The sequence below is a fragment of the Neophocaena asiaeorientalis genome, unplaced genomic scaffold, assembly GCF_003031525.2.
Source record: "Neophocaena asiaeorientalis asiaeorientalis breed wild unplaced genomic scaffold, Neophocaena_asiaeorientalis_V1.1 scaffold155, whole genome shotgun sequence".
NCBI classification, from domain to species: Eukaryota; Metazoa; Chordata; class Mammalia; order Artiodactyla; family Phocoenidae; genus Neophocaena; species Neophocaena asiaeorientalis.
Window position 1 is genome coordinate 1,937,134 of NW_020173040.1, and position 26,682 is coordinate 1,963,815.

Below are 26,682 nucleotides of genomic sequence, written 5' to 3' on the forward strand. Positions count from 1 at the left end.
GGGCACGAACCCACGTCTCCTGCACCGGCAGGCGGACTCTCAACCACTGCGCCACCAGGGAAGCCCTGTTTTGTTCTTTTTGAAGTTAAGATCTAAACTAGAACAGTTCAGGTTCCAGAAATTCACAGGAAATAATCTTCTTCCCTATAAGCAACTGCTATTAAGTAGGGAAGTATTTATAGCCAGTGCCAAGAAATCAGTGTTGGTTAATAAATGAAGCAACAAATCGACTTTCGTTGGATTGAGCAAAAAAAAGGGCAAGTAGAAAATTGGTGAATCAGGTTTTCTGTTTGTCCTCTACTAGGATTTAATAACCTTTTCTTAATGTTGTCTTCTGTTCATAGGAATGAGGATAGAGGTGAAACTATGTTTATTTAGTTTTCACAAGTATGCTTATATCCTCTATCCTTGAACTCCACACTGGACCCTACCCTTTCATGTGCTAACAGTCTGATCAAGCAAGTCATTTATCCTGGTGTATATTCTTGAGAAAGCTAGCAGTGGGTGATTTGTATTTCCTTTTCTTCATTTCTGGTCTCCTTATGATAGCATGTAAAAGGAAAATGCTGGGAACAATATGGGTAGATTGTCATAATTAAGCAGATCATCCTAAGGTTTTTACCTGCATTTTGATTCCCTAAGACATGGGGCTCCAATGTCATTAACTGTGTTTGGTACCTGCCAGAAAATGTAAAAGTCCTCAGTGTCAGAGAAGTGGTGTAAATTTGAGCTGGAATAAAAGTCATGCAGGGGAATCTAATTAAGGTGGTCTCGTTAACCCCGATTCACGAATGGGTTGAATAACATTTGGTGCTAACGGAAAACTGTGAACCATCACTTTTCAAAGAGGGAAAAGGCATGTTTCCTAATGGATAATTAACGATTTACATGGTGCATGATGTGCGAGGGTGTTAGATCTTGGTGTATGATCCCATTTTGGGCCAAGATTGTCCTTTTAATATCCATTCAGCAGAGGTAAATTTTCCGTTATTTTTATTTCTTCCTGCTTAATGTTGCCTTGAGGCTTCTCATTGGAGTTGGTACATGAGCTACAAAGAAAGCTCTAATTCAGGATCACGCCAGATGTGGTGTGGGGGCTGATCCTTGAGCGCTGCGTTTCACAGGGCAGAGGGTGCAACGGTGCCTGTGGCACAAAACACCGGTGTCCAACAAGTCGCCCTCGCAGGTGGCTGCCACTTGTGTCGGTGGCCTCAGGGGCAGGGGTCTCCCTTAGCTCTCATGGCCCCTGGAAAGAAGACAAGGGCTCAGGAACAGCCCACAGGACCTCCGGGTGTGAGGGGAGCAGCCCTGATGTACCACGGGAGCCAAGGAGGTGTTTGGCTCGACTTCAGACCCCCAGTGTGTATTCTTGGTGGTTGTTGGTTCAGAAGTGAGAAAAGAAAACATGCCGGATTCTCAACCAGATGGAAACTCTGATTTTTAAAGCACCACAGTGTTGGCTACAAGGACTTCCAGATGATAGCGTGTTTTCACAAACTGCAAGGGCTCAGCTAAATTTGTACAGAAGTGTTACTGGATAGATGCTACTTGCAGTAAGTAGTTGTTTGACCAAGGTGTCAGTATTGTAATGCAGATATATTGTCGTGCTGTTTGATCTCTTAAATAGCCACACTGTAAAGTGGTCTTTAAAGGCCGAAATCAATTTCCCAAGGACAAATCTTAAAGAAAAATTGACAGAATGTTGAGAGTTATAATTATTGGAATGGTATCTTATTGATTTTTGTATATTGACTATAGAAATAATTTTTATACTTTTCCACAGGGTTCCACTGGAATGTGTAGCTTTGCATGTTTTGTGCGTAACAAAACTTTCACATCAGCAGGAATTCAAAGGAAATATTTGAAAACTTTCAAAGGAAAGTTTTGGGCATAATAATCCTTTCTCCTGGTTACTGAGAGCAGTCAGCACATCCTCAGAGCTCTTTAAAGTTCATCTAAACTCAACTTGGAACAAGTTCTTATTCTATCCTGAGTTTCATTTAATTCTTTAAATACAGAGGGCTCTGATCATTATCAGATTTCCTTGCTCAGAAAGATTAAGTAAAATTCAAAAAATCCAAAAGCCACCACCGTAAAAATTCCCACCTGATTATCAAATATCCTTCCTAGAATAACACCTACATCTTATCCCCACACATTGGTTGTTGGTTGTCTGATGTTTTGATGCATTAAGCTCCAATAGGAGAATCTAAAGCAATCACCAACTTGTAGCATTTTGTTATCCTGATAAGAAATGTGTGATAGAGGTATTCCAGGATAGAAATGTGTGTGTTTTTGAATGTGTTTATGGGTCATATTCTATGGAAATGAATGAGTGCCCTAAGAACTGACAGATGGGCAGAGAAACGCCCGGGGTCCCTCTGCCCTACCCTAGCCCCCATTAGTATCCTGCTGTGTTTGTTCCTGTGCTCTTGCCCTTCTTCACAGCTATAATCGTAGTTTGTATGTGGTTACATATCCCACTTTCTCCTTTTAATATTAAAAATGGGAAGTTTTTAACCGTGTGTCTTGGATTTAAGTTTTGTGGAATCCATCTTTAGAAGCCAAGTTAGAACACATCTGCCAACAAATCACTTTCATTCCTTAAAAAGACCGTTCTTCCTAGTGCTCCACATTGGGAGTGTGTGATCCCTGGGAGCCAGTGTTTCCACTACAAACAGGAAAGGTCCTCTGAAAGCCGTCATGAGCTGGAGTTGGGAGTAGGAGAGCTTTTTATGGGGGTCATGCCTGTCCAAGTAAAAAGGCGGCCAGAGAACTGGACAGGGCAACCGGCACCACCGGGAGCTTCCTGAGCTCCACCCGCCCCTGCCCCGCAGCATATCACAGGTTTGTTCCTTTCTGAAGGGACATCCGAGGGGCACACCCAGCCCACCTCATCAGGCTAAGGCTTTTATATGAAGCAAAAACAGGTTCTTTAAATGGTGCTTATTCTAATACATCCAAAGAGCATGTCAGTTATTTGTACATGACAGACTTAGTCTAAGAACCTTCTTTTTATAGTTCTTGCTTATGATTTTCACTTGCTCAGCTGGGATCCCCAGGGTGGTCTAGGGAAGGTGGATGGAACCTCAGAGGGCCTTCAGCTCACGGGGGTGTTTCCTCTGAGCCCTAACTCTCCGCTCATTATTTACTCCTCCCTTGAAGAAGCACCGTCCTTTAAAAGGAGACATTGGTTTAAATGAAACTTCTGTTGTTCTACAATAACTGTGGCATTTGAGTGTGCTCTGAGATGCTTGAGTAGATTTAATACAGCCTGTGCAATGAATCCTGACTGGCATAGAATTGTTGAAATAAAGTGGCAATGTCTTCTTTTACTTATTCTGATACTCCTTCAGAGGAGATCAGATTAATTAACATTCCTGGCTTACACATTAACTTCAAGTAATAACACAAAAGAAAAACCAGTGCAGCATTACAATGCAGTATCGTAAAACATTGTGTGTGTGTGTGTGTGTGTGTGTGTGTGAGTGTGTGTGTGTGTGAATACAGCTCTAATGATGAACTACTCACTGTTGGGTAACTTTCACACTTCTGAATCTTTGTTTTCAACAGACAGAGGGGCTTAAGATTCCTCAATCAGTGATATAATAAAAGCCAATTACATTTTTTAAATGGGCAAAGGACTTGATTAGACATTCCTCCAAAGAAAGCATACAAATGGCCAATAAGCACATGAAAAGGTGCTCAATCATGAGTTATTAGGGAAAGGCAAGTCAAAACCACCATGAGGTACCACTTCACACCCACTGGGATGGCTGTACTTAAAAAAATGGAAAATAACAAGTACCCGGGAAAATTTGGAGAAACTGGAATCTTCGTACCTTGCTGGTAGGAATGTAAAATTGTGCAGCCTTTGGGAAACAGTTTGGCAGTTCCTCGGCAAATTAAACATAAGAGTTAGCATGTGGTCTAGCAATTCCACTTTGGGGTACATACCCAAAAGAATTGAAAACAGGGACTTAAACAGATACTTGTACGTGCTATTCATAGCAGCATTATTCACAGTAGCCAAAAGGTAGAAACCACCCAAGCATCCATTGATGGATGAATGAACAAATAAAATGTGGTCTATCCATACAGTGGGATGTTATTCAGCCTTGAAGACACATGCTACAACATGGAAGAATGTTGAAGGCAATATGCTAAGTGAAATAATCCAGGCAGAAGAGGACAAATATTGTGTGATTTCACTTAAATGAAATATCTGGAATAGGCAGTTCAGAAACAGAAAGTAGGTTAGAGGTTACCAGGCCCTGGGAGGTGGAAGTGGTGATGGGTTAGGTACAGAGCTTCTGTTTGGGATGGTGAAAAATTTTGGACATAAATAGCAGTAATGGTTGCATAACATTGTAAGCGTAATTAATGCCACTGGAGTGTCATTTTAAAATGGCTGAATGGTAAATCTTATGCATATTTCACCACAATAAGACTTTTAAAACTAAGGCCAAAAAGACCATTTGGTAGCATCTTTAGGAATTTTTCTGTATAGTATCATGTCATCTGCAAACAGTGACAGTTTTACTTCTTCTTCTCCAATTTAGATTCCTTTTATTTCTTTTTCTTTTCTGATTGCTGTGACTAGGATTTCCAAAACTGTGTTGAATAAAAGTGGTGAGAGTGGGCATCCTTGCCTTATTCCTGATCTTAGAGGAAATGCTTTCAGCTCTTCACTGTTGAGTATGTTAGCTGTGGGTTTGTCATATATGGCCTTTATTATATTGAGGTATGTTTCCTCCATGCCCACTTTCTGGAGAGTTTTTCTCATAAATAGATGTTGAATTTTATAAAAAGCTTTTTTGGAATCTATTGAGATGATCATATGGTTTCTATTCTTCAATTTGTTAATGTGGTATACCACACTGATTTGCAAATATTTCACTTGATCGTGGTGTATGATCCTTTTAATGTGTTGTTGGATTCGGTTTGCTACTACTAGAGCACGTCAATTAATTCAGTAAATTGACAGGATACAAAATTAATAGAGAAATTTGTTGTATTTCTATACATTAACAACAGAAGAGCAGAAAGAGAAATTAAGGAAACAACCCCATTTACCACCACATCAAAAAGAATAAGATACTTAGGAATAAACCTACCTAAGGAGGGAGAAGACCTGTACTCTGAAAACTGTAAGATGCTGATGAAAGAAATTGAAGAGGACACAAATAGATGGAAAGATACATATAAATATATATATATATATACCATATTCTTGGATTGGAAGAATCAATATTAAAATGACTGTACTACCCAAGACAATCTACAGATTCAGTGCAATGCCTATCAAATTACCAGTGGCATTTTTCACAGAACTAGAACAAAAAAATTTTTAATTTGTATGGAAACACAAAAGACCCAGAATAGCCAAAGCAATCTTGAGAAAGTAGAATGGAGCCAGAGGAATCAGGCCTCCTGACCTCAGACTATACTACAAAGCTACAGTCATCAAAACTATATGGTTCTGGCACAAAAACAGAAATACAGATCAGTGGAACAGGATAGAAAGTCCAGCAATAAACCCATGCACCTATGGTTAATTAATCTACAACAAAGGAGGCAAGAATAATACAATGCAGAAAAGACAGTCTCTTCAATAAGTGGTGCTGGGGGTCTTCTGGGCTTCCCTGGTGATGCAGTGGTTAAGAATCTGCCTGCCAATGCAGGGGACACAGGTTCGAGCCCTGGTCTGGGAAGATCCCACATGGTGTGGAGCAACTAAGCCCATGCACCCCAACTACTGAGCCTGCACTGTAGATCCCACGAGCCACAACTACTGAAGCTGCATGCCACAACTACTGAAGCTGCACACCACAATTACCGAAGCCCGTGTGCCTAGAGCCCATGCTCTGCAACAAGAGAAGCCACCGCAATGAGAAGCCCGCGCACCACAACGAAGAGTAGCCCCCGCTTACCACAACTAGAGAAAGCCTGCGCGCAGCAACAAAGTCCCAATGCAGCCAAAAATAAAATAAATAAATTTTAATAAGTGGTGCTGGGAAAACTGGACAGCTACGTGTAAAAGAATGAAATTAGAACATTCTTTAACACCATACACAAAAGTAAACTCAAAGTGGATTAAAGACCTAAATGTAAGACTGGTTACTATAAAATTCCTAGAGGAAAACATAGGCAGAACACTGACATAAATCTCAGCAATATCTTTTTGGCTCCATCTCCTAGAGTAATGGAAGTAAAAACAAAAATAAATGAATGGGACTTAATTAAACTTAAGCTTTGGCACAGCAAAGGAAATCATAAAACAAAAAGACAACCTACGGACTGGGAGAAAATATTTGCAAATGATGCAGCCAACAAAGGATTAATCTCCAAAATACACAAACAGTGCGTGCAGCTCAATATCAAAAAAACAACCCAATCAAAAAATGGGCAGAAGATCTAGGAAGACATTTCTCCAGAGAAAACATACAGATGGCCAACAAGCACATGCAAAAATGCTCAACTTTGCTAATTATTAGAGAAATGCAAACCAAAATTGCAATGAGGTATTGCTTCATACCAGTCAAAATGGCCATCATCAAAAAGTCTACAAATAATAAATGCTGGAGAGGGTGTGGAGAAAAAGGAACCCTCCTACACTGTTGATGGGAATGTAAATTGGTGAAGCCATTATGGAAAACAGTGTGGAGGTTCCTTAAAAAACTAAAAATAGAATTACCGCATGATCCTGCAGTCCCACTCCTGGACATCTATCTGGCGAAAAGTCTTAATTTGAAAAGATGCATGTACCCCAATGTTCATTGCAGCACTATTTACAGTAGCCTGGAAATTTACAAAGACATGGAAGCAACCTAAATGTCCATCAACAGATGAATGGATAAAGAAGATGTGGTATATATATACAATGGAATATTACTCAGCTATAAAAAAGAATGAAATGATGCCATTTGCAGCAACATAGATGGACCTAGAGATTATCATACTAAGTGAAGTAAGCCAGGGAGAAACAAATACCATATGGTATCACTTATATGTGGAATCTAAAAAAAAAAACGAACTTATTTACAAAACAGAAATAGACCCACAGACATAGAAAACAAACTTATGGTTACCGAAGGGGAAGGTGGTAGGGAGAGGGATTAACATATACACACTACTATATATAAAATAGATAGCCAACAAGGAAGGACCTACTGTGTAGCACAGGGAGCTATACTCAATATTTTGTAATAACCTATGAGGGAAAATAATCTGAAAAAGAATATATTTTATATATATGTGTGTGTGTATAACTGAATCACTGTGCTGTACACCTGAAGCTAACACAACATTGTAAATCAACTATACTTCAATTTTAAAAATAAAATCTCTTTTACATAAATCTTAGAAGGTAGTTTATCTAGGATGTTCTGTTATAGCATATATCTATTAATATTGATTTGTAGCCATAAACCAAACAAAATTAATACCATTGAAAATATAGTTTGGCAAATACTTCATTATTTTAAAATCACAGTTGCCCCATTAATCAATGGTGAAACAAAATATGTAGCCTCTTGTTTCTCTCCCCGTGCTCTCTAATGTAAAGGTAAAATTAGAGAATGATTGTATTTTCCTTAGTTCTGTTTGGTAATCCAATTGGATCATTCTGAAGTAAAATTATAATCCTAATTCTTCTAATTGTCTTAGTTTCCTTTTATTTACTCTGGATGTCAGTTTTCTGAACCAGGGTTGGGCACGCTTTTCCTCAAGTGGCTGTTTAGTAAATATTCAGTCTCCATGGTCTCTGTCGCAACCCTCAGCTCTGCCTGTTGGTGTGAAAGCCACTGCAGGTGGTACTGCAAGGACTGAGGGCCGTGTCCCAATAAAACTTTATTTACAAAACCAGGCAGCATCTAGTTTGCTAACTCCTGTTCTGAACTTCCAGACCTTTTACCAAAATTCAGTCCTGTGTTTCCCACTGTGAGAGTCCATTCTGTGAATATAGCAGCTTTGAGAGAAACCTAACAGCATCAGAGCTTTGAGATCTTTCAATGAGTGCTCAAAATGGCGGTAACTGCGGATTATAATCCCATAGTTCTTTTGTATTTTTCAGAATGTTTTTGTAAATACGCTTTTGTTTTATATTTACAAATACCGGAGAGTAAAGTTGGTGTGACTGTCCCCTCTTGCAAATGGACAGTAGGTGTTTCTCAGAGGCTGGCTGGTCCCCCATTCTCCATCCTCACTGAGCCCTCCCATCTCTCTGTGCAGCGTGTATTCCGGGCACCAGTCCATCCTCATCCCACCTGCAGAGCTGGAGACCAACCCTGCCTTGTGGCTGCTTGCCGTGAGTCAATACAAAGTCCGGGATACATTTTGCTCCTACTCAGTGATGGAACTGTGTACCAAGGGGCTGGGCTCGCAGACAGAATCCCTCAAGGTAAGCAGCCCTCAGAGTGCCTGGGGGACACTTGCCAGCATCCTGGGAAAGCACCAGTGTCAGAGGGTGTGGAGTAGGTGTGGTGAGGCTAAATGATCCTTCAGAAAAGCCGACATAAGGTCCCCTGTCACCTGAGGTTGACGAAGTTGTTTTCACGTGAAAACCTTGTTTTATAACATGGATATTTTCCCACTGCCAGAGTTAGAGGTCAGAGTGTATGTTATTGATGTCTTTAATTCTGTTAGGGCTACTTGGAGAGTCCTGAATTGCCTTTTGATTTGTTGGTGAATTCAGTTCTTGAGTGCAGTTAGTTTTATTCCAACGCTGGGGTTCAAGTCATACGTCTAAATTTAGCCACTCATTTCGTTTTCCTTGAGGACCCTGATTGGTAGATCTGGGTCCTAACCAAAATTCATTTTTACAATCCAGTGAACAGTGGCTTTGTTTTATTTTTTAATATTCAATTACCATTATGTGACAATAACAACATTTCCCTTCATTTAAGCCAAGGACTTTTTTTTTTTTTTTTTTTTTTGGCGGTACGCAGGCCTCTCACTGTTGTGGCCTCTCTCGTTGCGGAGCACAGGCTCCGGACACGCAGGCTCAGCGGCCATGGCTCACAGGCCCAGCCGCTCCGCGGCACGTGGGATCCTCCCGGACTGGGGCACGAACCCGTGTCCCCTGCATCGGCAGGCAGACTCCCAACCACTGCGCCACCAGGGAAGCCCCAAGGACTTTTTGATAGACATATTTTCATAGTAAATTATGTAGTCCTTATTCAAGTAACTAGGAGAGAATAATTATATGACCTATTTTGGTTAATATTCCAACTATTCACTGTTTATATGCTCAGATATGTGTGAGTGTGTATGTATAGATATATGCACAGATTATATTTGTGTGCATATATGCACACATACAAATTATCTATACACTTGCCATTAGTAAAGCAATATATTTCTCTCTTCTGAATTTTGTTTTCCTATTCAGACCTAGTGCATTAAGCTTGAACAAGAAAGCAAAATGCAAGATAACTTTGACATTAAGCTACATAAATAAATATTACTTGAAGTTATATGTTTATACAGCAAAGGAAATTTATAAAATATTATTATTCATGTCCACCTATATTATGCTATAAAACGATTGAGTACGTTTCATGAACTTTACCTATAGGTGCATTTATAAATAACCAAATGAAATAATAAGTGATTTCTAAGCACTTTACATAATTGATTAATTTAACCTTTACAATAGTTCTCTGAAATAGGTCCGTTATTGTTTCCATTTTAAAGATGAGGAAACTTAGGTTACAGAGCAATTAAGCACCTTCTCCAAGTTCTTACATTTAGTAAAGTTTGAAGCCAAATTTTGAATCTGTGGCTCTAGGAGCACCATCTCAAAGCCCAGGGTGCATTGCCTCCCAAAACACGCATGTGTCGAGGGTCATTCGTGTTACCTGGACTTAATTCTCCCTGTGTAACTGCATGTATGGAAGATCGTCGTTATCTTGACTCGTGTCCCTCCTCAGCTCAGGTGCCCTTGTCAGCTCTCCAGGACGCTGATGGCTCCTGGCGACTGTCCTGTGTGGGGATGGAGACCCTGTCGCTCCCTCGCCTCCTGTTTCATTGCCACTCCCGATGCGCGTTTTGCTCTTCTTCAGCTCCGCTTGGGAGTGTTGTGCTTTTAAGGCACTTCATTTCCTGTCCCGGGTGTTGCCATTTCGTTCACTAGATGGAATTTGGGCAGAACTGAGCTGTGCTTCCTTGTGACAGTTTATCTGGGGCCTTTTACATCTCAGGACATGAAAGGAGAGCTGTGTTTAAGAAGCTGCCCAGATGTTTTCATTTTCCATTCTTATATTAAAAGCAGGTTTCTCATTTCTCTCCGATGGATGTTCCCGTGTATCCATGCTGGCAGGAGTGTATACAAGTGCTTCTGTTCTTCCCCAAACCCTGTCCTTTAATTATTTTATCCACACCTTGTTTTTCTTCAACTTTTCTCCTCATTATGCTCCTTGAGTTATTTAAAATATGTTTGTAATGGCATCCTTGATTACCGATATGGGCGTTTTTTTATTTACACATGTTCTACAGCATTTTGGTTAATGGTGCAGACACAGAGAGCCCTGGGAATGAATATCTGTGTGGAGTTTCTGTTGTTGTACAGATCTGGGTAAGGAGCCTGCAGGTCACACCCATAACACTGGCAAGGCTGACCTCCTACTGCTGTCATTATTTCTAGGCACGAGGACTGGACTTGTCCCGCGTGCGGACCTGTGTAGTGGTGGCAGAAGAACGGCCCCGAATAGCACTCACCCAGTCATTCTCAAAACTGTTTAAAGACCTGGGCCTCCATCCACGGGCCGTTAGCACCTCGTTTGGCTGTAGAGTGAACCTGGCGATTTGCTTGCAGGTGAGTTTCCTTGATGCCAGTAAGTGCGTGAGTCAGAGAGTGACTTTTAAAGACGGGCATACAGCGCCACACTGCTCAACAGTTTCCCCTGCTGATGCTTACCCACATTTAGAAGGTATCTTTCAGTCAAATGCATGTGGTTGGTATACACTTTTTGTTTGTTTGTTTTGTTTTGTTTTTAATTATACTCTGCATTTGTCAGTAACCATTATTCATAACTAGCATTCACAGGCTTATTCTGTCCTGGGGCATTTTAAGTTTTGTAACACGAGTAGCAGTTTGTCAAGACCTGTGAAGGCAGGCTCTTTAAAGATGGGATACTAAACAAATGTTTCATTGTGGCAAGAAATCCTGTCTCTTGAAGTACTTAGTCTCTTGTATGCAGACAGTAACTTCTGTACGAAGAATTCCAGGACATTAAGCAGATTCGTGAATTTGCGGCTGGGATGACGTTGAAGTATATACTTTTTGCTGCATTTCTAAGGCAGAGCTGTAAGTGAGGCTGCCCTCGTAAGATAGCCTTGCATTATATGTGGCAAAAAAAAAAAAAAAATGCGTATTTTCTTTCTTTCTCTTCATTAGCCCACTTCAGACCATCTTCACTATTCCTTTATCCGTCTCTGAACTCTTAACATGAGATCTAGTCCATGAAGGAAGGGAAAGTCCTATGGGAATCTGTTCCCAGTGCCCTTTGGGCAGCCTCATCCAAAACAAGCCAGCCCAGGGCTCAGCTGCAGGCTTTGTTCCTGGAACATATTAAAAGGACAAGAACTTCGCTCACAGCAGGTGCTAGAGTGCAGGACAGTGGACACAAGCTGGCTCCTGATCTCGCCTCCCTGCCCACTCACTGTCTCTCCCGTTTACGACCCAGAGATGCTGCTTCCAGTTCCCCTTGGGAGACCTCGGGAAGCTCCTGGTCAGCTCTCTCCCGGCCCGTGGTCTCAGTATCTGGACTCAGCGTGGACTTTGGAGAGGAAGGACTCTCCCCATGTGACCAGTCTGATGAGCTCACTTCAGAAAAATTAGCTACAGGAAGGTGTTCTGATTTTCATTGGTGTTCCTTTGCTTCTGTCTTCCTTCTCCTTGAATTAGCTCCATTTTTTAAAATTTATAACTACCAGGGTCCTCTCAAGAGTCAGTTGAACCTTGTTCTATGATTGAAATTAATTCCATTTTCTAAGAGGTAATCTGAAGAATTGGATTTATCTTGCCAAACTAGTTCTTTAAATATTGAAGTTTTCTTTTCCTATTCACCTTGATCTGTTCTGCTTAAATGTTTCTAGCCATCTGTTCCATGAGGAGAAATGAGAAATACAGAAATCCACTTCTTAAATAAATTCAGCCATAGGATGATGTAATGCTTCCCTTCTCCTGCAAGTGGGGGAAAAAATCAGGGATCCATGAAGAGACAGGCTCTTGGCCACAATATTTCTTCTTCTTTCTCTCTCTCTCAGAATGTTGGCAGATGAAGGGAGAAGGGCATAGAATAGATCCCATATTGACATAATATCACTTAGCACTTGTCCACTTCATACAGGCAACAAAGCAAGTTCTACTACACTTTATTATACAGAATTAAAACTTTGTAGATACTAGAAATAGAGCACTTATGGTTATTTACCTTTTTATTTTTCATTTATTTCCATCTACTTGATCCAAAATGTTTTAAGAAGTTTTATAGGGAAGCAGTAGATTAAGTAGGGAAAGTAAAATACACTAAAAATAATTGAAAAGATAGAGGTGACAGAAAATAAGGGTAAGAAGCCAAGAATGAAGTTAGCACACAGGTGTTCACCACCTCTGTGGCCTAAAACATGAGCTCCATCATTCCTGTGTCCTTAGCACCTAGAACCATACCTGGTGCTTTGTAAATATTTAATAAATATGTTTTGTAAGAATGTTGGATAAATTAAGTTCTGTACTCCTAATAAAAAGAATAAATATTCTTTTTCTAGAAAACAGTTCCATCAGTATGACCCCCACATCAGAGCTGACATCCCCAGTCACGGGTCAGGGTGCTGTTCTGAAATGTTGACAGCACCTTTAAGTGTTTTTGTCCATTTTAAGTTTTTCTACTTGGGTGCTTTACTCTCAACTAATTTTCAGCCAGTTTTTCTTTTTCTGAATGGTCAGCATTAGAAAATAGCTGAAAATATCAGTGTGTCTGATAGTAGAGATAAATCAAATAAATTAAGTGTATCATACTAAGGAATGCAGACTCTCTGTCCTTGCCAACCCCGGGGCCAGGTATGCGTCGGGATTACGGAGTTCTCCGGCATTGGGGAGGCAGGAGCCAGCAGGCTGCGAGCAGAACCCCGTAACCGCACACATGGTGTCTCTCGGTGACGCTCCATCCTGTGAGTAGCTCGTGTCAGCCTAAGTCAGAGTTTACTCAGATAAGTGCAAGATACGGTTCTGGCCCTCATGGAACCAGATGGACAGTAAACACAGATGATTTTTTCAGTAAGTGAGTAAAATATTCTTAGTAAAGGTAAAGTAAGAAGGAAAAGGAGACACACGAGGCAATTTTAGGAGGGGTAGCCAAGAAAGGCCTCTCTATGAGGTGACATTTCAGCCAAGTGCCCTCTGAGGTGAACATACAAAAATTGGGGCAAAGGCAGCATCAAGTGCAGAAGGCTTGAGGCAGGGCTGGTCAGTGGAAATGTTTGTTTTCTGTTAATTTTTGCAGAAATTAAAAAATATGTGATTATGGTCCCAAGCAAACAGAGCAGGCATAGCTTGAGGTCTGAGGGCAGAAATCCCATGTCTCTTGTTCCCATTGTGTTTCTACAGGGCCTGACACATAATAAATGCCTAATAAAGACGTTAAATATACTAAAACTGAATTTTTAAGAATGTTTAGACAAAGAAATGAGGAAAACAACCTGAAAAGTTATGAATTTTTTTATAGATTATTTTTACAAAAGAATATTTATTTTAGGAAACAAAATCAGAAAATACAGACTAGCCAATAAATAAATCACATTCATAAGTCATACCCAGAGATAATCACCATTACTCCCTTGATGTAAAAAAAATTTTTTAAATGCTAAGATAGTTCCTAAATTCCAAACCCGTCCTAAATGTTTAAAGACATTGAGAAGTTTACACCATTTTCCTTATGGAACACCAGGATTACCAATATATGTGAAATCAGTTAGTGGGCATATTTGTTTTCAGTTGATTTGTTGTTGTTTGAGGACATGTTTTCTCAGCTGGATCGCCTATCGTCCTTCCTCAGGGCCCTTGACTGGACCCTGAGTGCTCAGGTAGAGGGCAGCCCTGCAGGAGGAGGGCAGGTCTCCATCTCCACGAGGTACGTGGGTAGGGACGCGAAGGACGCTGTCCAGACGAGGAATGGAGCCTCATCCGAGCCATGTGGGGTTTACAAGCTCCTCTCGCTGGGGACCACAATTTTAGTGTCTGTGGGTCCCCTTCCAGAAGTGCCCCCTGGCCTTGGGGAGGCTGGGCTGTGCAGCGGGCAGGGTGCTGTGACTGCAGAGTGAGACGCGTCTCATGCATGAGGTCCTGAACTTACGTGAGATAAATCAGGGCTTGTGTTTACTTCATCAATGGCACCCCGACCAATCCAGCCTGAGCATCTCTCTCCCCTTTGTACAATTTTACGCTAAATGACATTCTCTACCGTAGAGTCTTTCATGCTTTTACTTCCTGATGCCACAACCCAGGCTGTTCTCTGCCTGAAATGGGCTTCCATCTTCTTCATGTGGCAAAAGCCTGCTTCTCTTTCCAGGTGTCATGTTTCAATTCCTCCAGCTAGAAATACTTTCCTTCCTCTGAATTCCCATGGCAGGTCATCCCTCCCACTTAATGTTGTCTGCCATAGTTCACAATTATGTACATAAACAACTTCTATCCCCCTGCTCTGTGAAAAACTGTCTTAGAGAACCCAGTACACAACTCACACAGTCACACAGTCACTTCCTGAGACTGAATTTTGTGAAAGTACTGGGTGTCGACTCCTCTGACTGCAAATATGCTTCACATTTGAGAAATTCAGCGTGTTTCTTATTAGCCTCAAGCCTCCTGAGGGAAGTAAGTACATAGCAGTCCTGAAATTTCTCTGAAATGAACTCATGTGAATCTTCATCAGGTAAAAATTCACAGCATCATTTGTAAGTTATCATTGAAATGAAATGAAATGAAACTCAAAAGTTTGCTGCTCTTCAGGCTTCTAGCAGCATTTTCATCTCAAACAGTAGCTCCAGGGCCTGCGCCTTCAGAAAAAAGACTTCATGCCCAAAAAAGAAAACAAAAAATTCTCTCACAAATGTGTCACACCACTCAATTCCAGGCAGCATCTGGCTAGAGCTTCCTACAACTCACAGAGAGCAAGCTCAGTCGTTTCGTTTTAAGAGGAGAGAAACTGAGGCTCAGAGAAGTTAAGTGAGCTTTCGTGACAAAGCAGGGAAATAAAAACAGCTGCCGGAAACAGAACTGGCATTGCTACTGACTGTGTCATCTAAACAGAGCAACATGTTAAAGAAATCTCACACTTTGCAGTTTTGTCAGGTGCCAATTCCATGTTGTGGTTTATTATGCAAGTGAAATAACAGCCGTGTAAACTGTTTACAAAACTGAACTGTATACAGGCAGGATATCCTGCCTTCGGTTTTTGACTGTTTTCCTGGAACATTTTAAATCAGACCTCCTATTTCCCTGTGACCTAAATCAAACAGCTCAGAAGACGTGCATCTGTGTGCTAGATGCTGTTCTTCAGTCTGTTGTCACCAGGGGGTGGGGAGGCGGGGGGCGGCGTGTACTAGGAACAGAGTCAGGGCCACCACAAAGGGACTCCGCAATGCCTGCTTTCATGGGCTGTGATATGAAACCCTAGTTTCTTGTAATAGAGAAAATCATGAAAATTGACAAATACATCATTGTCAAGTATGCAAATGAGCAATTAAAAAATTTTACATATGAGGCAATCGCAAAAGTAGAATAACAGAAAACTGAGACAGTCATAATTTCTGTGATGCTGTTGTTTCGGCTTCTATATCTTAGAAACCAAGTGACTTGTTTACCCATTTATCATTTTAAGGCAGGAATTGACACATTAATTATTTTGAAATTGTCCTTTTGACATAGTTCAATGGCAAAAGAATGGACTCATAAAATTCAGTGTGGATGACTCTGGTTTTACATGACTCTGATTTCTGCAGAGTATTTTAGACTCTGCAGAAGAAAGAAATTTAGAAGTATGAGCCATTTGTTATACTTAGGAATGACATTTTCCAGAATCTTTAGCTGTAAAAATGACTTTAAAACACTTTTGATTTATTGAACTTATGACAAAAGTGGGCATTAGAAAGATCAAATTATGACTTGTGAGATTGGCTTTAACATAAATTTCCTTAGTTCTGTTAGGAAGTGCCACTTGCTTATTAACCTGCATCAAAAGAGATGTTGTGCTTCATCCACAATTACTCTTTTCAAAAGTATAAGCTGAAAGGTCTTTGGATGTATTAGATATAGAAATTCAGTTCTTGGTAACAAAAATTAGCATCCTCCTCACCAGCTGAAGAAGGGAGGGGAAATGAGGTCTTCTGCTTTCCAAAAGAAATCTCAATTTTTGTTTTATTAGGAAAAAACTTTTAAGCCACTTTAAACAGAAACTTTGATCTTTATTATATAGAAAAATAACGATTAATTTATCTGAGGAAAGCTTTATTATAAATAGCTGTGTGGAATTAAATCAGTATTTACAGTTATGGTCTTAAATCTTGAAGCCTTAAGGTCTTAAACCCTAAATCTTGAAACTCACACAATGAAAGAGAAATACAGCCACCCTGATGATGAGAAGTAGAGTCATTGATTGTTAAAAGAAAAAAAAAGTGGAAGGCTCAGGGTGACATAGATCTTAAGTAATTCTCAAGATAAAATTAATAGTTACAATAAGACTCATTCATTTGAGCCCCCAATTCATTTTCTCCCAACACTGCTTTTAGACGAGGGAAGTGAACATAAGTGAGGTGCCTCTGGGGTTTTCCCATGCTCCAGGGAATTTTTCACATCCACAGAACTTCCACATCCTCTCCTGCTGATGTATGTTGTCCCAGATAATGAAAATTAACATTTGAGGTCATGGGACCTGTATTCTCAGTTACCTGTATATCAGTCAGGGTTCTAATTTGTGGGCAGCAGAAACCTTTGGTAACTTAAAAGAAACTTATTAAAATGTCACTGGGTGGTGTCGCAGACGCGTCTGCCGCCAAGGGCAAGAACATTTGTGCTTCCTCTTGCTGTGAATAGATGCAGCTACCTGGCAGGCTGGCTTCCAGGAAAGCTGAGCAGGAGAGTGGCAGATGTTTTTAGTTACTACAGAGGGACAGAGGCTTTGTATCCAACCAGGTTCCAAAAGTGGAGGACTTGCCCAAATACAGAAAGAGTTCTGCTGCCTGATGACCAAAAAAGGAGCGACCAAAGGCTACGTTCATCCCGTTCTTACCCATCACCCCTCCCCCACAAAACCCCACCACAGCGCAGTTTTCACTCTTGCAACCAATACCATACCCTTCCTCTGTCCCGAAGAGACAGCTGTGGCCAGGTACAGGGTTTCCAGCTGGTGGCCCTTCCGTCACTGATTCTCTGTAAGCCATAGACTCGATTGTCGAGTTCACCACCACCATCAGATGTCTGATGTGTGCTGGGCACGGGGGCGCCGCATGGAATAGAGAATCAGTGCTGGAACTGCCGTAGCCAAGCACGTCTCTCCATCTGAACATTCAGGGGCTTCAGAAATAACCACATGAGGAGTTCGGGGTCCTAGTAGACTGTGATGTTGAACCCACAAGCTTCTCAATCAGATGTTCCCTCTGGTTTGGGTTGTCTCACTATGTTTTCACGCTGGTCTGTGGATCAACGGTCCCCAAGACAAGCCTTTGGGGCACTTTTTCTTGCCAGAGAGTGAAGAGCTGGGCCTGCAGTCTGTGGTCTCTTCTCAGGGACCTTCAGCTCTGTAGCTCAAGGCAGAAACAGATACTGTTTAAATGAATGGGTGAGGCTGTGTTCCTGGAAAACTTTGCAAAAACAAGGGTTTGCTGACCCCTGTGAAAGAGGTTTAATTTCCATTTTGCCAAGGTATGGCATGGACATCTGCAGAGTCCAGCCTGGCAGATGAGCTGGATTTTCTCTGCCCTTTGGCTTTTACCAAACCAACTAATCAATTTCAGATCCCTGTTTCCCTGACAACCACTCCTGATACCAGTTTATAAATCAATCAATGTGCTTAATACTAACCACAATTTTAGCAAAAAATACATTCATTAAAAAGGATTCTGGACTTCCCTTTTTTTCCCTTAGATACTGAATATATCTATAGTTGCCTGCTGGGCTTCCATTTTTGATTAGGATGTATAAGTCACAAGAGACTGTTGTTCCAGCCCTAACTATTGAAACCATCTGGTTAATACACAAAATCATAGCTTTTAAAATTCAGCAGAGAGCCAAGATTCAGAGAAATCTAAATGAACTAAATCTTTCAGAGAGAAGAGACCTACAATTGTTTTCACCCCTTACGGGGGAGCAGGAACCAGCCAAACTTTTTTGAGAATGTTAACAGCAGTAAATAGCTTGGCAAGAGGGTGAGAATCCCAGGGACCCCCAGCCCAGTCATTCTGCATACCCCCCACCAACTCCCCACAGACCTCACCTACTGCAGAGGGCAGTATGCAAAAGCCAGGAACAGAGCGGGAGCTGAGAGAATCCAGCTGCAGTTCTGTGGGCCTCTGGTGAGCCAAAGCAACAGGTCTCTGAAGTCTGAGGAGCGGCCCTGGAAGTGAAAAAATTTCCTCAGTGAGTGGAAAGCAGAGGTCCTGAGGGCTGGAAGGAGAGCAGAAAAGCTGAGAGCCCCTCTCTGGAGAGCCTCAGATCATCTGGTGTACCACCCTTGCACTCCAAAGATGGAGGTGGGACAGGGAGGCCAAGCACATCTCTCTCAGGCCCCCAGGGCCTTCCCCAAGTGCAGATCTTGCCTTCCAAAGGCTAGGGGTTGGGCAGCAGAATGGAGAGGAAAGAGAAGCAGCCAGTTGTGCAAAAAGCTGGCAGCCAAGCTGTGAAGCAGAAAGAGATCTCCCACAGTTTGGAAAACAAGTCTCTAAGCTGTAAAGCATAAAGAGGTATCCAGAATGTTACTAGTGCTCAGATCCAAAGCCCTGATCATGCTCACAGGTATGGGAAGCCAGCATGAATGAAATCTAACGTTGCCACAAATCCCAGACCAAGCTCACTCAGACACACAAACTAGTGGGCTGACAGGAGAGAGTGTGCCCTTTTCTGGGGGTAAATGTTTTTACTTCAGTCTCCACTGTGCTTTCAAACACAGTGTTTGCTTTACAATCAAAATCAAAAAGACGTGCAACGAAGAAAGAAAATAGGATACATGGCCATGAAAGGACACAGTCAATAGAGTCAGTAGAATAGACATGCTGGATTTATCAGAGACTTTAAAATAGCTATGATAAATATGTTAAAGAATCTAGTTGGAAAGGTATACACCTTGCATGGAGAGATGAGGAATATCACAGAAAGGTAGAAACCACAAAAAAGAGCCAAATGGAAATGCTAGAGATGAAAACTACAGTCTTAAAAATTCCTCATGGTTTAATAGCAGACTGAATGCAGCAGGGAAAGGGTCAGTGAGTGAACTTGAAATCCAGTCAATAGAAATTATCCAGACTGAAACACAAGAGGAACAGGAATGAAAATAAAATGGGATAGCCTCTGAGATCTGTGGAATAGCAGGTTGTCTAACATGCATGTAATAGGAGTCCCAGAAGGAGGGGGTGAGAGAAAATGGGACAGAAGAACAATTTAACAACCCAGCGGCCAAAACTGATGAGAGATATCAACACACAGATTCAAGAATCTCAGTGAACGCCAAGCACAGTAGCTTAAAAAAACACATCGTCACCAAAGTGCTGAAAGCCAACAGCAGAGACATTCTTAAAGCAGCTGCAAAATAAAGATGTATTATGTAAGGGGGACAATAATAAAAATGATGCTGAACTCTCATCAGATACAGGGGAAGCCGGAACACAGTGGGATGAGTGACCGGCAAGGTCAAATTTACAGTGTTTGGCATCCTATAAAAAATTACCAGGCAGGGACTTCCCTGGCGGTCCAGTGGTTAAGACTCTGCACTTCCACAGCAGGGGGCATGGGTTCGATCCCTGGTCGGTGAACTAATATCCCATATGCCACACAGTGCAACCAAAAAATATATATATTACCAGGCATACCAAGAAGCAGGTACAGATCCACAATGAAGAGAAATATTAGTCAATCAAAACTGAACCATACTGACACAGATGTTGAATTTATAGACAAGGACACCAAAAGTTATTTTAACTGTATTCCACATATTCAGAAAGTTAAGAAAAGACATGGAAAGTTTAAAAAAAATACTCAAATTGAACTTCTAGAAATGTAAACTATAATATGTGAGATGAAAAATACACTGGATGGAATCAATGGCAGAAGAAAAGATTAGTGAACTTGAACAGATAGAAACTTTCCAAAATGAAACATGAAAAAAGTATTTTTTAATGGAAAGTCCATCAGTGAAATCGGGGGAAACTTCAAGGGACTTAGTATACATATAATCGGAGTTCCCATGAAAGGAAAAAGAAGAGTACGGTCTAGAAAAACATACATGAAGAAATATATCAAATTTGATGGAACTATAAACCCACAAATCCCACTGCTCTAATGTAACATGAAGGAAACTCCTTAACTAAATTGCCCAAAACCAATGATACAGGGAAAAGCAGATGAAAAAAATCAAGTTACAGAGGAACAGTGATGCGAATGACATCAGACTTCTCATCAGAAATGTAAGCAAAGAGACAGTGGAAAACAGCTTTTAAATACTAAAAGAAAAATACTGTCAACCTAGAATTTCATAGTAGTCAATGGAAATATCTTTCAAGAGCAAACTTGAAATAAAAACTTTTTAGCCGTACAAAAGCTGAGAATCAACTACTAGCAGGCCCACAGAGCAAGAAATATTAAAGGAAATCCTTTAGGCAGAAGGGAAATGATACCAGTTTGAAATCTGGGTCTATACAGAAGAATGAATAATGCTGGAAATGGCAAGTGCATAGGTAAACATATAAGATTTTTTTCTTATTAAGTCTCTTTAGAAGGTAATTGACTGCCTTTACAAAACTTGTAATATACTGTAGGGTTTATATCATCTATAAAAGTCAACTGATGACAGCAACTGCCCAGAGTTTGGGAGGGAAAAATGGAAGTATACTATCATAAGGTTCTTCCAACATGTGAATTGGTGTAATATCGCTTGAAGGTAGACTGGAAAATTAAAGATGTATGCTATAAGCCATAAAGTAACCACTAAAATTAGAAAAACAAAGAGTTGTAGCTAATAAGCCAACAGAGGAGAGAGAGTGGATCTATAAAAGAAGGCAGAGAAAAGGTGGGGGGATAGATGGGATGAATTATAAACAACAAAAAATAGATTTAAACATAATCACATCAGTAATAAATATAAATCCTCTACCACTTCATTTAAGATGCAGAGATCATGAGGTTGGAGTTTTAAAAAGCAAGACCCAGTTATATATAGCCTAAAACAAACATGGTTTAAAAATAAAGACACAAATAGATTAAAGGTATAAGCATGGAAAAGTTACACCATACTAGTGCTTATCAAAAGAAAGCTAAAATCTCAGTTAAAATAGTGAAAACATCATTATTAATACACACATCTGCTAGGAGGACCAAAGAATGTGCCTTGGGGTCATGCAGGCAGAAACACTGCTTAAAGTTCAGGGGGGAAGAGCCCACTGATGAGCCACTTTGCTGTGCCCATACCCTGCTGGAATCCAGTCCTGCAGAGCTGCCTCCTGTGCCCCCAGTTATGGGAAGCTCCCTCAACTCCTCAAACACCAGCACAGTAGATATGCCCAGTATCAGTACTCTGGAACTGTGTCTTTATATCATGTTTCTGCTTAGAATTTGCTACTTAGGCTTAAGGAGTTATATGCTAATACTAGATTGTACTGATGCTATAGTATGTGAGTTGCTGAATAGAAAAGTACCACTCAGCCGAGGTGTTCAGATAAGTACTGTGTTGAATTGGCTGTGCTGTGTTTGGGATGTGAGTCTGTATATCTACAGCTGAGATTTAAATATAACTCATTTGTTCAGTAAGTGCTTAATACCTAACTGATACACTTTTATGACAATAAGAAATGATTTTTACTGTACGTCCATATGTAACTTTTTATTATACAACTGAACATTAAAGTTAATCCTCTTTTCTGATTAATATAACTTGCAATTTCAAACATGTTTCGACTTCATTTCTGATAAACTGTGGTTGGAATCGATAGCTTTGCTTTCTTGCTGGTCCCTTCTAGAAGTATTCCGTTATCTTTAAATACTTAGGAGCATACTCCTTAGTTAAAGGAACTCCAGCTTGCATTCTTTGGCAAAGTAAAGATTTTGTTAAATATGCACTCCCTACTATTTATCTTGAAATCTCAGAGTTTTCTACCTTAGGGTTTTTGAAACTTGGAAACACCTGTACATTAACTCTTTGTTCACGTCTCCCTCATTAGTCAGTAGACCGATTTTGCTCCAGATGTTATCTCCTCCACGCATTTACAAGATAGGAAACTTGTTCCCAGTCATGTGTATTTTTCTTCTGAGATACTACTTTGAGTCATTATTTTTAAAAATTGTGAATTAGAATAATTTAGAGAGAGAACATGGACTTAGTTCCAATTAATGTTTGGGATTCAAAGAATCATGAGAGAAATTATTTAAATTATTGCATTCAGCTTGAAGAGACCCAGTGAAAGTCGTGTGTGCCTTCCAGGTGCACACACCTTTCCTGGCCCTCTTCTCTTTCCTGGAGTCCTGCCTCAGTTTTCTAAAAATAGAGATGCTGAGAGAAAGCAGTAGCCATGGTTACCACAGTGAAGGAAGTCTCAGAGAGAAGGATGGAATCGTAATTTTTATATCTGGAACCATTGCTTTTTTTTTTTTTTTTTTTAAATAGACTTGCCTCCAAGTTGCGTGATGATAGTTTTTCAGTCTGGCCTTGTTTATTCACAAATTGCAGCCTCAGGAAACCTAGTGAAGAGCTCGCTCCTTTGTTGCTGCTGCTGTTGTCTCTGGAGCCCACCTAGTGACTGTGATGACGGGGTCAGGACTGCACCCAAGGGAGAACTTGGCCCTGTTCTAGTTTTCTAGGAGTGTTTGGGAAAGACACCGGGTCAGCCAGGGAATACACAACATCAGAGAAGTTTGCCCACGTTGCTTTCTGGAGTCTTTCCCCCGTGGGTATAGATGCTTTAACAGGGGTAGAGGTGGGCACCAAAACCGTGGAAGACAAGAGAGAAATGAAGCCAGCGTCTCTGAGGACAGAGCTGAGGGTGAAGCAGGGTGCTCACTGGGGGGGTCCCTCCCCGCACCGCTGAGCTAGACCACCTAGGAGCCCAAGGTTTGATTCACGCTTCACTCGTACTCTGACCTCTTTTCTTGTCCTAATCTTGTAGGTGAGTAGGGCTAGACACCCTGATTTTAGATCCACAAACTTCCAGGCTCCCCTTCATTGTTGTAGTAAGAAACTTGAACCTATTTCAATGAAGAACACTTGACAGATTTGGCCAATAAAATTCATACTCCCCACTTTCTCAGAAAAGAAAAGAAACTAGAGAAAGGTACCATAAAATCAAAACCCACTGACCATATGTATTAAAAGCAATTACTCAGGTCCACCTTCCCGTGGCTAGTCATCTGTTACTCTCCTCTGTTGCTCTGTGGATGTGTGGACATCTTTTTAGATTTTTTTTAACCTTTAATGGTACAGTGATTGATGTTAACGACTTCCATATTTGACATTGTTTTTGATCTTCTTTTTACTTTGTTCCCTGCTTTTTGCATTTTCCTCCCCACCCCTCTCTCTTCTTCATCCCACTTTTATTGTTGGGTTGTTTGTTTATGTGTCTGTGTGTGTCCTGGATTTTCGGTGTCTGTTGGTCTGGTGTCCTCACCTCTCCTCTGCTCCCACCTCCTGCTGCTGTAGCCCCACCGGCTGTGGAAGCTGGCTGAGAAGGTAGGGATTTCCCGCTCATCCACACCAGTGCCTGCTAACCACCACCGTCTCGTCAGCTCCCAGCAGTGGGCAGACTAGGAGTTGAGTGCAGAGATGGGCTGGGCTTCTAGACCCGTGGTCAGGAGGGCTGACGGCCAGCGCGGTGTCACTTCTCAGATCTTGTCAGATGTCTCGCGTTTGTGACAAACGCTGTGCCTCCATTTATACCATCAGTTTGGGGTCATCTCCGTTTTATTTCATTTTCCACTTCTAGTGACCTGTTTTCTGATTTGTTTGTTTTTAATTGGCCTCTTATGGTTATGTGCTTTGCATTACTCAGACCACAAACCGCTTCTCCACTCAGCGCTGGTCTGTAACACAGCTCCCCCAAGCAGTCACAGATCAGCGAGGGCGCCGTGGCCACACGGCAGTGCAGCTCCTCCTCCAGGCTGATTGCATGTGCTTTCTCTGTGGGGAGGATTATCAGGGGGTCCAGTATGGTACAACAAAGGTGTCTTTATTTTTATCTTTTTCTTATATTTAAACGTGCCTTTGGTATAAGATTAAGATTCTCTCGTGAAGAATTTTAGTGTAGTTCTTCAAATAAATTCTGAGAGGCTCCCTTATTTTTTGGCAGATTTTTCTTAGGTTCTGTCTTTTTCTACCCAAGGTATTGAATTACTTTCCCAAGAAATGTATGTAGGATTTTGGTTTGTAATGTAGCTTTAATGCCATTGCTCTTACATGAGCAGAGATCACTGTTCAGAAGTCAACTCAGCATATATTTTGAAGAGATTTATGATGCCAAGATAAGGTTTCTGGACCCTGTGTTAAATGAATAGTTCAGAACACAGGGTGCTGCCAAGATGACCAGTGGTAAACACACAACCTCCCTGACTTATGTCTTGGGCAGAAATGGCCTCCCACATTGGAGGAAAACCAAGGCACAATTGGAACTAGAAGGAACAAGGTCATTATCTTTTATCTCTTCTTCCTTCATCTGTCAGCTCATGTCACGTGTTCTGCTTCAATATCTTGAGCCCTAAAAATACACCTTTTGGGATGCATGTGGTGAAAATCTCTCAGCAAGTGATGCTTCACATCCTCAGTGACCTGCTTTTGCCAAAATGCTGCCTCTGTAGTTTCAGCCTTCTTTTATTTGGCAAGATGCCCCTTTTCTTTCTAATTTTCATAAATGTGATTGACAGTCAAGCTGTGTGAAAGTCCAGTATTATCTTAATAAGATGTTCCTTTCGGAGTTGGGTTATCAGTTGAGAGGTGTGGTTTTAGTGCTTTGGGGTTTTGTTCAGACTTTGCCATAGAAATGCTCCCGGGCCAGTAGGAAGCACAGACCCAGCTCCTCCAAAGCAAACTCGTGTTAACCTCACTGTGTCCTTGCTTGCAGGGGACCTCGGGGCCCGATCCGACCACCGTCTACGTGGACATGAGAGCTCTGAGACACGACAGGTATTGTGATTTTTGTCTTCTTGGTGCCTGGCGTGCAGGTTTCCTTCTAGAAGGAGTACAGAATCATCTGCTCCAAACAAGGTGGTTCATTGAGCGAGCTTTCACAACTCTCCACGTTTACTGCGTGAGGTACCCAGTGAGCAACGAAATTCTTGGGTTCAGACACAAATGACAACGGTTGGCCCAGAGCCGTTGCAACCAGAGTTGCTTTTTCTCACAGTCTGCCCAGAAGACTTGGTCCTTTACTTGAACACTCTAGTCAGGCACCATTTTGCACCTGATAAAATATCAACACTGCCCACGTTTCTTTACATGAATTGAAAATTTGTGTCAAGGCGTTTCCATGAAAAACTAAAATATAAGTCAGGTGACCTTTCTGTGCAGCTTCCTAAGCAGCCTTGAGCAAGAACGAACGGGGGTGTTGCTGGTGAGTGCTTGTGAGTTCACCCTGAGGGAGGGAAGGTGGAGACAAGATGAGGAATCTTTAGCAGAACTTCTGCTCCCAAAGGGGTCCCTCCTGACATGCGTGAGGGGGAAGAGAGAATTCTATCATTTTCCTATAGACTTCCCCATTGATTAGGTCATTTCTTTGGGGGTAGTTGTGGAGATGCCCATTCATTGATGCTTCAATGACGTGTTAATAGTAAGCGTGAACTCTAGTAGAAGGTGTCCTTTTGTAAATTACTAGAGGTGCTTGTGGACGCGTTGTGAGGGCCAGATACTGTGCTGCTATCTGCATGTCCTCACGTGGTGCCTACTGACGTGTGCATTGTGCTCACAACACCTGGGAGAGCAGAGTGAAAGTTGTGGGTGGGAAACCAGGAGCCCCCAGCCTGGCCTGGCTGAGCGTGTTCTTCCATGATACTGAGTCCTGTGTGTGAGTGAATGTGTCAGGGGCAGAGCTGCAGGGGCTGAGAAGGGGCCAGGTGTGCCATGCAGGCTCAGGTATCCTGGGGAATGCCAGCCCCCACTCACACCAGGGGTTCCCAGCCGGGTGCTTGTACCCCCAGCGGACGAGTTGCCATGTCTGATTAGCATAATCTGGGGAGTGTTACTGCTGGTATGTGGAGGGGGAGGCGGAGGCCAGGGATGCAGCCAAACATCCTACAGTGCGCAAGACAGACTCCTGCCGCACAGCAAATGAACAGCATGGCAGCAGTGCCGAGACTAAGAAATGCTGCATTCACCGAAACACATCACACTTAGAGGTGCTTCCCGGCCCTTGTACCCCTCATTTTAGACCGGGCTATTCACAGGGAATCACAGGATACAGCCTATCTGGTGGCAGAGAGAACCACTGGCCCACCAAGAGCAT

General features: G+C 41.6%; 1 protein-coding gene across 3 annotated transcripts in view; it reads left to right on the forward strand.

The window, feature by feature from the left end:
- DIP2C (DIP2 acetate--CoA ligase C (putative)) overlaps nucleotides 1-26,682 on the forward strand; it is a 186,786-nt gene that overhangs the window by 143,723 nt on the left and 16,381 nt on the right. For all 3 annotated transcript variants that reach the window (XM_024742794.1, XM_024742793.1, XM_024742792.1), the window contains 3 exons: nucleotides 8,233-8,401; nucleotides 10,646-10,816; nucleotides 25,306-25,367. In XM_024742794.1, coding sequence (XP_024598562.1) covers nucleotides 8,233-8,401; nucleotides 10,646-10,816; nucleotides 25,306-25,367 — 402 coding nt within the window. The remainder of the gene's footprint in view (nucleotides 1-8,232; nucleotides 8,402-10,645; nucleotides 10,817-25,305; nucleotides 25,368-26,682) is intronic.